Below are 16,665 nucleotides of genomic sequence, written 5' to 3' on the forward strand. Positions count from 1 at the left end.
ACCACACTGAGAAAAACTCCCACTCTCACAGGACAGTATTTTAAGTGCTTGGTAAAAGCAGGGACCCTGGACCCAGGCTTTGTTCCACCACTACCAGTGGGGTGATCCTGGGCCCCATATCTACAAAATGGCAAGAGTAATAATCATTGCTCCGTAGGGTTGTTGGAGGATTCAGTGAATTAATAAAGAGCCTCAAACAAGGCTTGGCATGTAGCAAGTGCTATATAGGCATTTGCTATTAAAGAGAACAGGCAATAAATGAAATTAAGACAGTCTAGCAAGTAGTGCCAAGTGTTGTGGAGAAAAGAGGGGATGGGAAAGACTGGGAGGTAGCTCAGCCCTGTAAATATGTGGACCTGAGCCTGGGGTGGAGTAGGCTGCCACCAATGTTTGTCAGCCAAAGCCGCTGACCCGAACTGCTTCCTGGACATAAAAGGAATGGAATTGTATAGGCCTGGAGAGTCGGAGCGCTGAGCCTTTGGAAAGAGCCCGTGGACACTGCAAGCAGTTGCATAAGGATGGTGTAAAAATACAGCCCCCGAGTCCTCTCTTCCCCTCCCCATTGCCTTCCCCGCTGGGTAAGACGCAGGCAGAGCGAGGGCCAGCCATGCCTGGGTGACTCATTCATTCCCACGCACACCTCCGGGCAGGATGACGCGGCCTGGACTCCCAGTCATGGTCACCCAGACCTGAGCCAGCCTTAGGCAGGTCATAGAGCCCTCTCAGATCGAGCTTTCCAGAGTGAAAACATCCTCAGGCATCGCAGCACCCCCAGGCAGCTCACCGCCTCCTGGAGCGGGCGCCCTGGCTCACACTCACCCCCACCCCCACTCCCACGTGTGCGCGCGCACTCGTGATTGTTCTCACTTGACACAGCGCGTGCTCGTGCACACACAGGCGCATACCGACGCAGTCGCCAGGCACATGGCCTGCTCTGTCTCGCGGGGCCCCGTGGGGGCAAACACGCACCTCTAAAGGACGCACACCCGCAGGTCTCCTCCCTCTTGCACGCTCGGCTCTCAGGGCCGCGGCCCCATCTGCCCCTTTCCACCGTGCGTGCCCCCTGGACACGGACAGACGCGCTGGCGCCCTCCTTCCCTCTCCCCCCACCTCACACACACACAAAGCCTGGGATTCTCTGCATTGTCTGCCCTCCTCCCAGGCCTGCAGTCACACACACGCCAGGTCCCGTTGCAGACACTCGGTGTGTGTGCACTGCCTTCTCCGCCCCGTGCGCGTACACAGCTCTCTCCCTCATGTTCGCAGCCCTTTGCACAGTCACCCTCCTGTCACCCCTCTTTCACTCTACCTTCTTGGCTCACATGACCTGCTCGCGGTCACCCAAACTCGTTGGTACATTCAGACTCACACTCTCCCTTGTCTGTGTATAGGTGTTCAGTCTTGCAGGAAAGCAAGCAGCTGTTGTGCCCTCTGCTCCTCTCTGCGACGAACATCAGCCGGAGGTAGACAGCGGTAGGTACCGCTCGTGACCAGGACATGGAATACAGCCATGTCACCAAGGCTTACTTTCAGTAAGGCAGCAGGCAGATTCATGGGCAGGCCAGCATCCAACATTTGCAAGGACTGAAGCTCCATCACAAACGAAGGCTGTGTGGTAAACGACCCCCCACTCAGCCCTGCACTGCAGCGGCTCCTACATGCATGCATGCGGGTACATCAGTCTGAATTCAGGCATAGTATACAACCCAAGCTAGTGTCTGCCCTTTGGCCACCTCTCAAATAACAAGAGTACCAAAGCAGGAAACAGTGTACCCTCACTCAAAAGGATTTGCCTGAGAAAAGACCCACGCAGGCATCAGGCCATTGGGCTGGGCAATTCTGGAGTCCTGGTAGCCACAGCATGACCTGAGAAAGGCCTGAATGCTAGGCAGGCACTGGGTCTAGGTGGGGACATCTCCTTGTAGGAGGTCTTGTGGGACTCTCACCCCACAGGGAGTGGCAGAGCCAGGGGAGGGGGAGGGCTCAGGTCAAAGGGCAGCACTGATCTTGAGTACAGGACTGCCAGAGTCCCTTTAAAGCTCAGTCTAGCACTGAGTCATGCAGTGCCTGCCACCCGGAATTTTAAGTGTGTCACGGTCGCTGGGCTTATTTAAGGTTTTGCATATATATAGGACATTGCCCTTTCAATAGGATCAGGTGTCTTCTTGGGCTGGAGGTCCTGGGCCTCACTCTGCACCTGAAATCCTGGTGCCTTGAAAGTTGCCCCCAGCCAAGCCCAGGGCCAAGTGTTCTATCTGTATCGTCACGATACGGGGTCACTGGATGGACCCTCCTTGGAGGCCAGGAATAAAGTCTAGGTCTCAGCAGAGAGAGACCTCTGCACAACCTCGGTGCCACTTTACAAAGTAAATGGGATAGAGGCCTCCATTGAGGAAGGGCTTGTTATCCTAATCATAAAGTGACTCTCTGTCCATCAAGAAGGATGAGGTCGTGGCTTTCACAGCTGTTCCTCCATGCCACTGATGAGGTCTTGCACCAGGGCCAATCGAGCCAATTAAAAAGGCGGCCTCAGACCTTTTCATCAACTCAGATTTACTGACCATCCCCTGCGTGCCCAGTGCTTGCCAGGCACTGGTGACACAATGGAGAACACGACAGACATGCTGCCTGCTCGCAAAGCCTACAGGACACCATGGAAAGGCGAAGGGGTGATGCAGACCTATCTTAATGAGCCACAGAAGGCCTCCAGAAGCAAGTGGCCAAGGAGAAGTGGGTGATGGTTCCTGTCTGCAGGAACCTGCTGCCGAGCATTAAAGGAGCTGGCTGTCCCCACCATTAAAGGAGCTTTGCCTCCCATCTGCTAACCCCTGATCTCACAGAGATCCCTCAACTAGTGTCCAGTGCTGGTTCCAGCTGGCCTGGGAGCAGACACAGGAGTCCCGGTGAGCAAAGGTAGAGAAAAACAGACCTGGATGTAGTAGAATGGCTGTGATGTCACTTGTGCCTATTGACATTCAACAGCCTAGGTACTGTTCCCTTTTTTCTTCTTCTTCTTCTTTGTTAAAGTGGTGCTTGTTTATATTCAAGACTTCTCATGTGTTTACAGTTTCTTATTGTGGCTGATGGTGCAATGAGTTTTCTTTGACTTGAGTGAGTCTTCAGGATGGATAGAGAGAAACAAAGCATGATTGGATTGCTAAGCCTCTAATGGGGCAGCACTGTGCAGAGCATTGTACGCCCTGCTCAGCAGTGTTAGACGTTGACAGTTCTGGGCCGGGGATTTAGCTCAGTGATTCGGTGGCCTGCCTTGTAAGCACAAGGACCTGAGTTCAATCCCCGGTACCAAAAAAAAAAAGAAGTTGACAGTTCTCTGACACAGGACACATGTGAGGGCCGGAGTTCATCCATCTGGACAGTGGGTGCTGTGGGGAGACGTACAAACCTGGGTTCATACCCAGCTCTGCCACCGACCAGCAGCATGATCTCTGATAAATATCTAACTGCTTTGAGCTCCGAATTCTCCACTAAATTAAAGATGATAATGTGATAAGATCCTCATGGAGACTTTGTGAGGATTAATGAGCTGATGGTGCAAAGTGTTTATTACACCGTGCTAGATAAATAGTAGCGAGTAATGATAGTAATGATCATTCTAAGATGTGGAGAGTGAGCAGGAAAACCTCTGCATCTTTGCTGTCTTGTTCCCAGGGCTCAGGCATCAAGTCAGGGCAGCGTGGTTTGTGGCTCTTCCATGACTCTGTACCCCAGGTCTAGGACCTGCCAGGGCATCCCAGCGTGAGGCCAGAGGAGTGCTGTCTGCTCGCAGAGTCAGACCGGAAGGGGGCGATGGTGGTAGGGAGGTCAGTCATTTGTCCATTTTGCTCCACCAGGATAGAAACCGTTCTGATATTCTAGGGAGCTACCTGGAGGTGTGAGGACCTCATAAAGGGAGTCCTTGCGACTGAAAGAAAGAGCCTATTCTGTCCAAGTCCCTTGCCTTCACAAAGGTGAGTCCCAAGGTCCCTTCAGGCACCAGGATGCAGGTGAGCGTCCACCATGTTCCTAAGACATGCAGTGACAAATGCTCTCCTTCCACTTTGACCTTGCCAAGTGACAAATTACCCCAGATCTCAGAAGTCCTTTACATCTTTCTCTTAAAAATGTCTAAGGGCTGGGGATTTAGCTCAGTGGCTCTGCCACCTGCCTTGCAAGCACAAGGTCCCAAGTTCAATCCCCGGTACCCCAAAAAAAGATTTTTTAAACATCCTTTCATTTCAATTCATTTGTTCTTTTCAGATCTCCGCATCTGCTTTGGTAATCAGTTGCTGCCTGAAAAACTTTAAATACAGTGGCTTCAAACAGCAACCATTGTATTTTCCCACGCCACACAAGGTTACATGGGGCTCGGCTGGGTGGTTCTTCTGTTCTGTGTGGCATGGGCTGAAGCTGTTCACTTGGCTATAGTCACCTGGTGCTGGGCTGAGACAGTGTCCAAGGAAGCTTTTCTTATACATCTGACACTCGGTGGTCTTGCTCTTGACCTTTCTGTATGGCTAGCTCAGGCTTCCTCACAGCACGGTGGTCTCCAGGTCACTGGACTTCTTATATTGGCAGCTGACTTCCAAGGAGGTGGATTCCAAAAGGGGCAAAAATAGAAGCTTCAGGTCTGTTAAGGCCCAGGGTCTTACCAGCCAGTCACAGGGCCTGCCCAAATTTAAGAGGTGGGAAATAAATGCCACTTCTTGATAGAGTCCACAGATTCTGCAACCATCCTGAATCCCCCAGCGCGCCCTCTTGGTAAACTTTCCAATAGTCATCTCTTCCTCTCGTGAATTTTGCGCCCGCAGCTTCTGTCCGATGTCCCATTTCTCCCCAGCTTTCTGTTATCTAAGCTTCTCCCCGATTATTGCTTAAATCTTTGGTCCTTTGGCTCTTTTTCTTTTGTCTCTTCTCCCTGCCCCTGCAAAGAGCACACATGTATTCATGCCCACCCCTGACAATTGTACAGCCTGTAGTTGTTATGTCTAAAGCATTTAAAGTCAGAAGTCAAGCTAATGAGCTTTCAAACAAAATGCATTCTGTCTTTCTCCCTTGACCAGAATAAGGAGTTTGAAAGCTAGGTTAAAATTATGACTTCTCGGGCTGGGGATTTAGCTCAGTGGTTCCGCCCCCTGCCTCACAAGCACAAGGACCCGAGTTCGATCTCCGGTACCAAAAAAAAGTATGACATCTCAGAGTTCTGCACCAAAACATAGTCTAGGGTAAGCCAATCCGGCTAAGGACTGTAGATCTTGAAAAGGATTTTCCTCCTTGCCCATATTCCTGTTGAACATTGCCTAGCTTTAGACTGTTTCTCCGTCATAAACAAGATCATCTGGAATTGTGCTTCTGTCCTTCACCAGGCCCAAGCTTAGTACAACTCTCTGCCAACCTGCACAGCCAACCCCTTGGTCCTGGCATCCTGCAACAAAACCAGCCCCAACCTCTTAGACTTGCCGCTCTCCAGTGGAAGTCCAGCCTGTTCCAAAAATCTGTAGTACCTAAGGAATCAATAAAACTGCTCTGTTAGTTTTATTTTGCTGCACAACACATTACCCTAAAATAACATTTATTATCTCACACAGCTTCTAAGTCAGGAACCCAGGAAAGGTGTAGCCATGTGCTTCTGGCTCAGTTTTCTCACAGCACATTAGGATGTTGACCATCGCTCCAGTAATCTCAAGACTTAACCTGACCTGGGCTAAAACTCCATTTCTTAACCCACTCACTGGTTACTGGCACACTTCAGTTCCTTGCCGCCTGTTGGCCAGAGGTCTCCATTCCTCTGCAAGCAGCAGGCCCCTTCTTCGGCTGCCTGAGCGGGCTGCCTTAGTGATTAAAGAGAGCAGGAGAGGGAGCAAGAGAAAGCCCAGAATGGAAGTCAGAGTCTCTTCTAACCTGCCTCCCCCTGCCAAGTGTCGTTGACCATGCAGACTAACCTGGTACCATGCGGGAGAGACTGCACGAGGATGAGACTGCCAGGAGGTGGGGATCAGTGAGAGCCACAGTGGATGCTGTCTGTTGCCCCAGAGTTGAATCCTTGTAATCCAAAGAGACGTGTTCTTAGAATATGCCTGTACAGAGACAGCTGGCAAAGCATTGTCCCATTGGAAAGAAAACGCAGTAACTCAGAAGTCGTAGGGGAAAAGTCCACCCACTAAGAGAGAAATATACCAGCAAAGACATCAAAAGGAAACCAATGCCTTTCTCAGTATGGCAAGATTATAGATAACTTAAGTTGTCTTTATCCTCAGAGCATTATGTTCATATTTTTTAAGTCTTTTTTTAAAGGCCACTTTAAAATATTAATTAATTCTTGCCAAGCAGAAGGGGCAGCTGGTAGGAGATGAGACCCTCTGGGTAAGTAGCCTCCCTTGGAGTTGCTTAGCTGGCAGGCCTAGAATCTGGGGTAGACCCAACCCCAGAGATCTTAAAGGGGGCTGTTGAATGGGAGGGGATGCATCGAGACAGCCACTGAGGCATAGATCCCCTCTTTAGTAGAAAGCAAATAAAATGACTTAGAAGTCACGTAGGTAAACCAGGTCAGGCGAGAGGAGACTCAGGGTCTCCTGGCTGTGCTGGAACTAAACTTGTGAGTCTTTCCCCTTTGGGGTTCCAAGGTGCTGTCACCAAGAATGGGGCTCTTTTCCAACTTATCCAGTTCTAGGATGCAGACAGGATGAAGGGCCATAAGCTTCTCTCCATTCTTTTCATTTTGGACATTGGCCCAACTTCAAACTCAGTGGTTTTCTTTCTGGCTTCCTTGGGGGAGATTGAGGTGCTACCAAGAGTTTTTGGAGCATGGTCAGTCGTACTTCTTGGATCATGGCCCTTGGTGCATTTTCAGTGGTCCACACAAGACCCCTTTCTGGTTTCCTTCACTGATTTATTTCGTCTCCCACTGTGAGCTCCTCCCTCTATCACTCGTTTCATGTGCATTTGACCCTTGCAGAATGGGTAGTAACGTTTTCTGTCCTGTGTACAGATGATCCCTGGCTTGCAATGGTTGAACTTAAACTTTAAGATGTTGTGAAAGCAATACATGTTCAGTCGAAAGCTGAACTTCAGACTTTAAATCTTGATCCCTCCCCATGCTGGCAGCATGCAGTGTAATACCCTTAACATGAGCAGGAGAGCAGCACTAAGCCTTGGCTCCCAGTCTCCTAGGAGCGTAGACTGCAGCGCTGTGTCGCTGAGCTTGATGTTCTGTAGGTTGTATATTAAATACATTTCCACTTAGCACATCTCAGCTCACAGTGGGTTCATCCAGCAGTAACTCGGTCTTAGTCGAGGAGTGTCTGTCTGTATTGTTAGCTCCCGTTTTGGACACTCAGTGCTGAGCGATCCTGAGCTCCTGTCAAGCGCCATCTGTATGCCTGGAGCCGTTCTGGAAGTCCTCTCCCATGTCTTTACAAAGCGGGCTTCAAAATACGGTGAATGCAGCTACCAAGCACCATACGACACAAAGACAGACTCAGGGAAGCATTACCGTGTGTCTTCATCCACCCCGGTGCCTGACCTGGCGCTGTGCAACTCCTAGCTCCTCCCTACAGTTAAAATCACCATGAGAGGTGAATATTTTGGAGCAGCTCGGGACACCAAGACAGCTGTGACAGCGCAAGGAAAGAAAGACACTCAGGAAAGAGAACTTCCAGAACTGCTTCAGAAAGAGTCAAGAACAATGGGATGATTGTGCTCAAAATGAGAGGAAGTATTTTGAGGGGGGAATGCATAGAAATATATCTGTACTGTGATAAAGGCTTCTGATTTAAACAGTCACCATATGTTTTATCATGCCTCATACTTCGCTCCTAAGGGCTGCAAGTACTCCTTGATGTCTCTGAACTCGGCCCGCCAGTACCCCTAGCAACGGTGCCTCTGCTGCCCTGCTCTGCCATCAGCGGTGTTGGCTTACTCCCTTAGGGGCCACTGTGAAAATTCCCTTGGCGTTTGTACCCTGCAGCTGAATCACAGGTTTCAGACCCATTCCAGCAGAGGGCCTGGAAGAAGCTGGAGCAGAAAGAACCTGGAGGAGAAGGGTATGGTGGAGCCTGGGGAGATCCGCAGAGGCCAGAGCATGCTGGTCTTTTCTTGTAGGCCATGGCAAGGATTTGGGTCTTGATCCTAAGATCAGAGGGAAGCCATTGAATCGAACTAAAGCAGGGGGTGACATTTCTTTCCTGTAAAGCAGCGGTTGGTTTTCGGAGCTGGAAGGACCTTTAAAGACACAGTCTTTGATTTTACTGAAGGGCTGGGAGCTTATAGAGCCAAGAAGATGCTCAGGTTCACACCGTCTTAGAGAGCAGCATCCTCAGGCCTCTTGACGTGTTCAAGTCCTTTGTGAGTTGTGGGGATGAACTCTACGGCGGCGGCTCCTAGAGGACTGGAATTTGTCAACATCACTGCCCCTGGGGGAGCCTTGGCCTTCTCTTGCCCTTCTCTTGAGACCTAGATGTTTCCTAGACCTTTAGGGGATTTAACAGGACTTGTCAAAGAATCCCAAACTAGAACCCAGCCTCCCACTGCCACGGGGGCTCAGGCCTCAGATCTTCCAGATACCCACAGACAGCCTGTCTTAAACACCCTCTCCTTAATAATGAGAGAAAGCTGAGCCAGGCTAAAGGCAACCCAGTCTTAGTTTGGCCCCTTACTCTCTGGGCCTCAGTTCCCTTGTCTGTGAAGTGCATAGGCGGTACAGGATGCTGTCTCAGGCTGTCCCGTCCCCTCACGCATCTGTGCTTAAGTCCTGGGCGCTGAGGGTCTCCAGTACCATTTTCCAAGGGCCTCTGCTGCCAGTTCTTTTGGTTCTCAGTGTGGGTAGCCAGAGTGTGGGCGATGCACCCTCTAGATTTCATTGGCCTTTTTCACCCTCATACTTTTAGGCCTCCACTCCGGGGAGATGCAAAGAACCGGCCTTTGTCTGCAGCAACAAAGCTGTTTGCAGTTTCCGATAGAACTGTTTTATTCCATCCCATCCAAAGAGTACTTGAGTTGCATTTTGTTTTGAAAGCTTGTTAGCATTCTGGATTTAATTAACTGGCAGAGACAAAGCTGCCCTGCTTTCCCCACCCCCAGCCCATGCCCACTCTCCGCAGTGACCCCAGTTTCCAGCTGGCAGCCTCAAAGCACCTGCCCACGTCCAGGTGGGCACCCATCACCTTCCCAGGGGCTCACCTGGCAGATGAAAGGGTGATCATCCCTGCTGCCTGTCCCTCACACCCGTCCCTCCCCACTCCCCCGCATATCTGATGGCCTTGACTGCCACTTACTGAGCAGTCACCTGTGCCAGCACATTTCTCCTCATGATATCCGAAGTCCTCTGAAATAAGTTTCACTCCCTCTGCTTTCCAGGGTAGGACTGAAGTTCAGAGGGACTGTCACTTTACCTAAGGTCACACAGGTAGCCAGTAGCAAAACTGGGCGTCAAACCTCAGTCTGTCGGCTTCCAAAAGCTTTGGCTGCAGGCCACTGGAAGAAGCTACCTACCTGGAAGCAGATCTAGCTGTTAGGATAGCAAGAGCTACAGTATAGCCTTACAGAGTCTGGCCCCGGAGTTAGTTCGAGTTACTTGGAGACCTGCCTGCCTTGAGCTTCCAGGCACAGTCCCATTCGTGCCTGCCAGTGCCCCTTCCATAGCACAGCCTCTGTGGCACCTGCAGACAGCAGTCATCCCTGACTCCAACTAAGCCACAGACCCCTTCCCATCAGATTGGTTCCTAGACCTCTTCCCATCAGGTTGGTCTCAGGCCTACTTCTCTGTGCTTCCCTCTCCAGAAAAGCCCCACACCCAGGGTTTGATGGACTTGGCCACAGGGAGACACCTGTGCCCAAGGCCCCTTCCCTTCCTGTTCTGGGAAAGCCTGATGTAGAGACAGGCAGCGTCGGGCTGATTCCCCTCAGGAGAGAGGAGGGGAAGGCCCAGGCAGGCCCGGTGTCGGGCAGGGGCCACAGAGTCTGGTTAGGACAGATCCTAGAGCCAAGGACTGCCTGGTCCAAGTCCTGGCTCTTCTGTTCTTGAGCTCTGGTGGCCTTGGGCAAGTCACTTCCTCTCACTTCTGTTCTCCTCTCTGTAGAGGGACTGTCCTATGGCCTGTGTCATACACTTGCATAAAGCAGTCACAGAAGTCTCCTCTCCCCACCAGGAAGCTTCGGGGCAGCGAGCTTTCTTACAAGAAACCAGCCAAGGCTACACGGGCGCACTCTTCCAACTCAGGCTCACAGTTCGGAAACACCACTTCTGCCACATTCTTCTCTTCACAGGGAGGGCGATGCCCACTCCACCTCTTGATGGACAGAATGTTGCAGAATTCACGCATTTTAAGACCACTGCAGGAACTGAGTTGCAAGGAGATCAAACACTCTGCCCAGTTCGGGTGCGTGAAAAATGGAAATCACGCACAGTGCGGGACTGCTTATGTCAGAATCTGTTTCCTCTTGTGCCGTCCTGCCCACTTGGGGCGTGCAGAGGAGTAGGATGTGGACTCTGCCCTCCCTCAGCCAGCTTCCCATCCCACATCTTCCTTCTCTCTGGCATGGGCCCTTCTGTGATCTCTTGGTCTTGGTGAGCAGAACTGATGGGGTTGTAAGGAGCCCATAAAAAGTCCCAGAAGCTCACCCCTGCCATGCATTTGTCATTGTTGGGAGAAGCTGGACATCTTTTTCACTGGGGTTCTGTTGGTTAGAGACACAAAAACATCTCACAGGCAGGTGGAGAGTTATCGAAGAGCCAGGCACAGAGCAAAGGCTCAGGAAATGTTGGTCCAGTGAAAGTATGGTCTAGAGGACTCTGCCCTCGCCCCACTGCATACCCTCCAAGTCCTAGTTGCCTACTGCACACACCCCAAAACCAGCAGAAAATGGAGCTTCACCTGTCCAGCCTCTCCCAGGGAGAACAGAGACTGCAGTTACACCCAGCAAGGCCAGCCCACCCCTCTCAGAGCCCAAGGCAGTGCTGACTTCGATACCTTGGGGCCAGAAACGGCCAGTTGGACCTCTTCTCTCCAGACCTCTGGTGCCTCTTGATTCTGCATTCAAACTCTACCCAAACAAAACTTGCCAGCGAGCCTAGTAGGCATGCTGGCTCTGCCCTATCCCTCCTGTGGGTTTCCATGTGGAATAAGAGAAAGATCATTAAATATGGAAGTCCATTGACCTGGATTCAAAAATCCCAGTTTGGTCACTTCTTGGTTCTGTGATCCTGTGCAAGGCACTTAGCTTCTCTGTGTCTTTCTGACTCCACAAGATGTGTGGTAAGATAAGGAAAGTACCGTCAACCCACAGCATGGCGGTGAGTCTTGAAAGGCGTCAGGCTCATCATGTGCCTGCCTGGGTGACCTTCCACAGGTGGGAGCTTACCCCATCCCCGCCACGCCGCCATCTGTCCCCACAGGGAGAGGGGATCAGTAACCCTTCAGATGAAGAGACAGTGTTTAACGGTGCCATTTTGGACCCAGTGGCAGCTGGTGGATTAGAGCTGACGCGCTGGAGACATCTCAGTGATCACGCAGTGCGGTAGGCAGAAGCCTCGACCTGGCTCCGGCAGGCAGTCTCACCTAGTGTGGAGCTACAGGTGTGAGCTCTGGACACAGGCTGCCTGGTTCTAGGCCCAGCTTCTACCCACTTATTTGGGCCTTGAGGGTGGACCTCCCTGTGCCTCAGTTTCCTCATCTGTAAAGAGTAGGGTGGGTAAGGGCACACCTACCTTTCTTGGACAGTTATGAGGATTGAAACGGTCCTTGTATAAAACTCTGGGGGCCAAACCTAGCATATGGTTATTGCTCAAATCGGTCAGCTGGTGGCACTTGTGGGTGCCCAAGTTCTGCCGTTGGCCAGCTGTCAGCCTTGGACAAGCCACGTTCCCTCTCTGGACCTCAGTTTCTCCACCTAAGAAATCAGCAGGCTGGCCCAGATGTCCCTCAGAACATGTCAGGTTGTGACAGTGGGTGATTCTGGAAGTCCGGGGAAGGCCTGGGTCCGACAATCTGGACTTCTGTCAGTGTAGGCTTGGCTGGGAGGTCACTCCCGGCCTCACTGGAAAGGCTGAATGGAACAGAGCCTCCATCCTCTGTAAACAGGAACAGGCTGAGCCAGCCTGCTGCTCCGCTTCCGGTGTGTCTGCCTGGGAGCTCGAAGGATGAGTCACTGACAGAGCAGCGGCAGCTTCAGCTCCAGCGTCACCAGCCCAGGGGCAGAGTAGCCGTGGAGTTGAGCGGTGGGATTTGGCAGCAGGGATCAGAGTGACATCTGAAGACCCCACATGCTGCAGGAGACATCGGAAGGCCATTTGCCTGCCTGCCTGCCTGACCCAGGATGCCTGGAACTTGAGGACATGGACCTCGCCTTGCAGTCCTTTCCTTCCCTCCACACCACTGAGCCTGTAAGGATCCAGCAGCCAGATATTAGGCGCTTGAGCTGCAGGCATCACCGCTTGGAAACTTCTGGTTAGGGCTCAAGGTTCTGGTGGAAACAGCCTCCCTCCTTTGCTTCAGGTGACCCTTTGTGGTACAGCAAAGCAAAGCCATGGCTTGGTGTCAGCAAGCCTGGCTCCAGTCTCGGATCTGCAGTTACTGGGGCAAGGCACTTAACCTCTCTAAACCTCAATTTCTTCACCCGGAAAATCCCCTTCACCCTGTGCAGGAGGCGAGCCCACGAGGAGCCCAATATTAAATCGTTTGTCCGCCAGCCGCCTGAGTCAGGGTTTCACGTGTGGCAAAGCAGCTCCCTCGCTGTAAACTGCTGGAAAGACAGCCGTTGACATGAGCAGCCGCCTCTCACTGACAAAACAGGGCTGATGATGTTAATGTCTACCTCACGGGGCTGCCGAGGGAAGCAAAGGCAACAACAAGCGCAGAAGCACTTGGGGAACTGCACAGAGCCAGCCCAGAAGATTGTGAGCAAAAGAGAGGGCAGGGCAAGGAGAAGAGCTAGCAGCATGTGTAGGAGCAGGACAGAGGCGACAAGGACAAATGGGCCCAGGACCCCAGTGGTCAGAGCAAGTGGAAGTGTTCTGTTCACTGCTAAATCGCAGAGCCCAGCCCAGTGCGTAGCGAGGTGGACGCAGTAAACACTTCCTGAAGGCCGTGCAAATCACCCTCGGTCTTCCCAATGCTCAGCACATGTCTGGTGCTCAATGGATGTACTTCTGACTCGTGCACGGACGAGCAGAAACGGATCAGAGGGAGGGGTTCCTAGCCCTGATCTCCATTTCAGCAGCTTCTTCCGCTTTCTGACCACAGACCTCCCGCTTCCCACCCATGAGATTAGAGGTTCTTGAGGTCTGTTGAATTCCCCGAAATTATATAGTGCACATTTGAAAATGTAGCTTCCTGGATTTAAAAAAAAAAAATGTCTGATTTCTGCCCAGCAAAATGTTTAACTAAATGCTGCTCTGAAAGATGTGCACCTGCCAGCTGGCCGCGGTGGCGTACTCCTGTAACCTCAATATTCTGGGAGGCTGATGCAGGAGGATCACAAGTTCAAGCCCAGCTTGGACAGCTTCCTGACTTAGCAAGACCCAGTCTCCAGCACAGCAGAAAAAAAGAGCCGATCAGATACCCATCACTTGGATTCAGCAAGCCAAGGGCCTTGTGACTTTTTTAAAGGCTTAAAAATCTTCATTTGTCTCTGATGTCTGCATACTGGGACCTATGAGCCTGTAGTTTTTCTCCTTGCCTTAGTGGGCGAGGCAGTTAAGCTGCTGCCTTCCGTGTGCTAAGTGATGGTCACGCATTCTCAGAGAGACCTTCTGAGCAGCCGTTCTGCTGGGTGGGGCTCACAGAGCTGTCCATCTCTTAAATCTGTCCATCCCACTGCGTCGCATGCATTTAGACCTGACGGGTGAGGGAGGGGAGACCCGGGGATGCTAACGAGGCTTCAAAATATCTGAGCTCGGAACTTTTTAAATTTTCATTTCTGTGAGTACAGATTTGCAGTACATAATGACTACACTTATTGTGGGAAGTCGGTGCATACACGTAGAGAATCATAATTCTCTTTTTCGTCCCCAACCCCGCCCTTCCCTCCCCGCTTTCCATCTCTTGGTCCAATTCCCATTTGCAAAAGAACTGTCAGAACTTTGATCTCTCTTTATTTATGTATTTGCTGCTGTTGTTCTCGTGGTTTTGAGACAGAGTTTCACTATGCAGTTCAGGCTGGCCTTGAACTCACGGTGATTCTGCTTGCTCAGCCTCCCCAGGGCTGGGATTAAGGCATGCGCCACCACATCATCTGGTTCTGATCTCTTTTAAAAATATATTTTCTCAATATAAGTGCTTGCGTCTATATGTTTATTATATATTATTATGTGCATTATATATTATATATGCGTGTGTCTATTTACTGGTGGAAATGTAAGGTATGTAAATAGCCGCCCTCATTTCATCCTCTCCCCAAAGAGCTCTTGTTAACAGGTGGTTGCTACTCCCAATTTTTGTGTACAACACTTACTAAACACTTAAGCACCAGCCACTCGTGCTGCTCCATACTGTACATTTCCAGCTCACTGGTAGCCGCTCATCTTACACCGGGTATTCTCCATCTCTTTAGAGGCACACGTGTACTTCCTTCATTTTCAAGGCCAGTGAGATCAGGCTGTTTTATAACCTTGCCTTTTGCACTCCATACTTTCAAAATTCTCTCCACGTTATTAAATATTCATCAACATAGTCATTTATAACGGCTGCATGATATTTTATTGCAGGCAGATTTCATGCTCCTCGGGCTGGGGTGCACGTACCCCTGAGGACAGAGCCACAGGATAAATGTCACACATCTTCCTGAAGCGTAAATTTGATTTGAAGCTTGGTGGGGACATTTTAATATCAAAATGAGTACAGATACGCTGGAGTGTAGGATACAGAATGAATTTTAAAACAAAGCATCAAAGCCCGAAATTGTGTGAGCTTGCTGTTATTCCCCACAGACCTTCATTCCTTCCCTTCTGAGGCTGTCAGAAACATCTAAACACAGAATTCTAGTTCAAGCAACTCTTTTTATAGATAAGGAAACTGAGACCCAGGGAAGAGAAAGGATTGTACCTTTTTTGGAGGGTACCAGGAATCAAACTCAGGACCTTGCACTTGTGAGGCAGGTGCAGCACCACTGAGCTAAATCCCCGGCCAAGGATTGCACCCTTTGATCTCTTTTTAAATACAGTTCTCTTACTATAAATATATGTATTAATGTGTTTATAGGAAGAAGTTTAGGAAATGTCAGTAAAGTCACCCCTAATCTCATTTCTCCCCCCATAAAGGCTTACATCCCATGTATTGTGTGCAACCTCTATTAAGTACTTCCTGTGTGCCACGCCATGCAGGTATAGCAGAGATTCTGCACAGAAGCCAGGTGACAGCCACACTGGGAATCGCCTTCCTGGTGTGGGTGGGGAACTTACCTTTGAGAAATCACCCTCTGCTTGTGAGTGTTGGGAACCCTTGGCTTTCCACATGGTCCGTCTTCTAATGGCGGCTTACGCTTCTCACCTCTCCGATTGCTCACGTGGGCCACAGCAACTGTGCCCTCCGTGGGTAGGGCCTACCCCCACCCTCAGATTCCAGTAGCACTTAGATGTGCCACTTCATGCACTGAACTGTAAACATGTATCTACTGATTTGTCTCACGAGACTAAGAAAGAATAACGTGTCATCATCATAATCTGCCACTTACTGTGTTCTTACTGTGCGTCAGGGACCACGCCACGTGTTATATCAGTAGGATTCAGAGTCTATTCAGCTTTTCAAAGTTATGTTATTATCCCCCTGTATCAGGTAAGAAAGCAGCAAAAGGTATCCCTTGCGCAGCATCCTGCACTCACTTAGTAAGTGCTTACTGTAGACTTGTGCCATTGGCAGCCATGATAAGCAAAACCTACTGCCACTGCAGCCCTCATAGCACTCCTAGGCAAGTAGAGATGATATCCTGTAGGTCATTCTGCAAACCATAACAAGTGTAAGGTAGCCTGGACTCCATCCACCGGCCTCACACTGAACCTACCTCTGCCACTTGCCAGCTAGGTGACCTTGGTGCAGGTTCCTGTACCTGCTCTTCCTCTTCTGTGAAATGGGGATAATCGCAGTACCGGCTTCCCAGGGGTGCTGCGAAGAGTTACCACGTGAACGAATGTAGAGCACTCAGAGGCCTGCTCCTGCTCGGGTGGAATCTTGCTGGTGATAGGAAGGAGTGGCACAGGGTTCTAGTATGTGTAGAGGCAGGACCTGCTTCCAGTGAAATCGATTGAGCGCTACACCGTGAATAGGAGTTACCTTGGCAAAGTATATGGGAGGTGACCCGGGGGGAGCAGGGTGCTGGAGGGCTGTTCCAAGCAGAGCGCGGGGCGGGCTCATCTATGGCACGCGCAACGTGTGGCTGGAACACGGCAGGTGGGGAGCCATCCAGGGTGGGCAGCTGGGAAGGACGCGCCCGTGGTGCTAATACATGGGTGTCTCCAGCACCAGGCTTGTTGCACACTCTGTCGATTAGTTCATGGGAAAGGCTTGCTGCGTGTGGGAGTAAGCATGTGCGCAAAAGCCTGTGTTGCCCTCCTGTGTTTGCTGGCCATTGTCCCATATGCACAGTGAAGTGTGAACAGCTTTATCCCAGCTGTCAAGCTGTACGCTTCCGTTTTGCTGGCCCCTCGTTTCTTTTCTTTTTTTTTTTTTTTTTTTTTTT

The 16,665-nt window shown here is 50.8% G+C and overlaps 1 protein-coding gene across 8 annotated transcripts in view; it reads left to right on the forward strand.

The window, feature by feature from the left end:
* Positions 1-16,665, forward strand: part of Ptpn5 (protein tyrosine phosphatase non-receptor type 5) — a 56,852-nt gene that overhangs the window by 25,869 nt on the left and 14,318 nt on the right. For 6 of the 8 annotated variants that reach the window (XM_010615114.1, XM_010615113.1, XM_010615119.1 and 3 more), the window contains exon 3: positions 1,392-1,473. The exons of the other annotated variants lie outside the window; for them this stretch is intronic. In XM_010615114.1, the coding sequence (XP_010613416.1) occupies positions 1,392-1,473 (82 nt within the window). The remainder of the gene's footprint in view (positions 1-1,391; positions 1,474-16,665) is intronic. 8 annotated transcript variants of the gene reach the window in all.

Source organism: Fukomys damarensis, unplaced genomic scaffold (genome assembly GCF_012274545.1).
Source record: "Fukomys damarensis isolate Sample0158 unplaced genomic scaffold, DMR_v1.0_HiC HiC_scaffold_16, whole genome shotgun sequence".
NCBI lineage: Eukaryota > Metazoa > Chordata > Mammalia > Rodentia > Bathyergidae > Fukomys > Fukomys damarensis.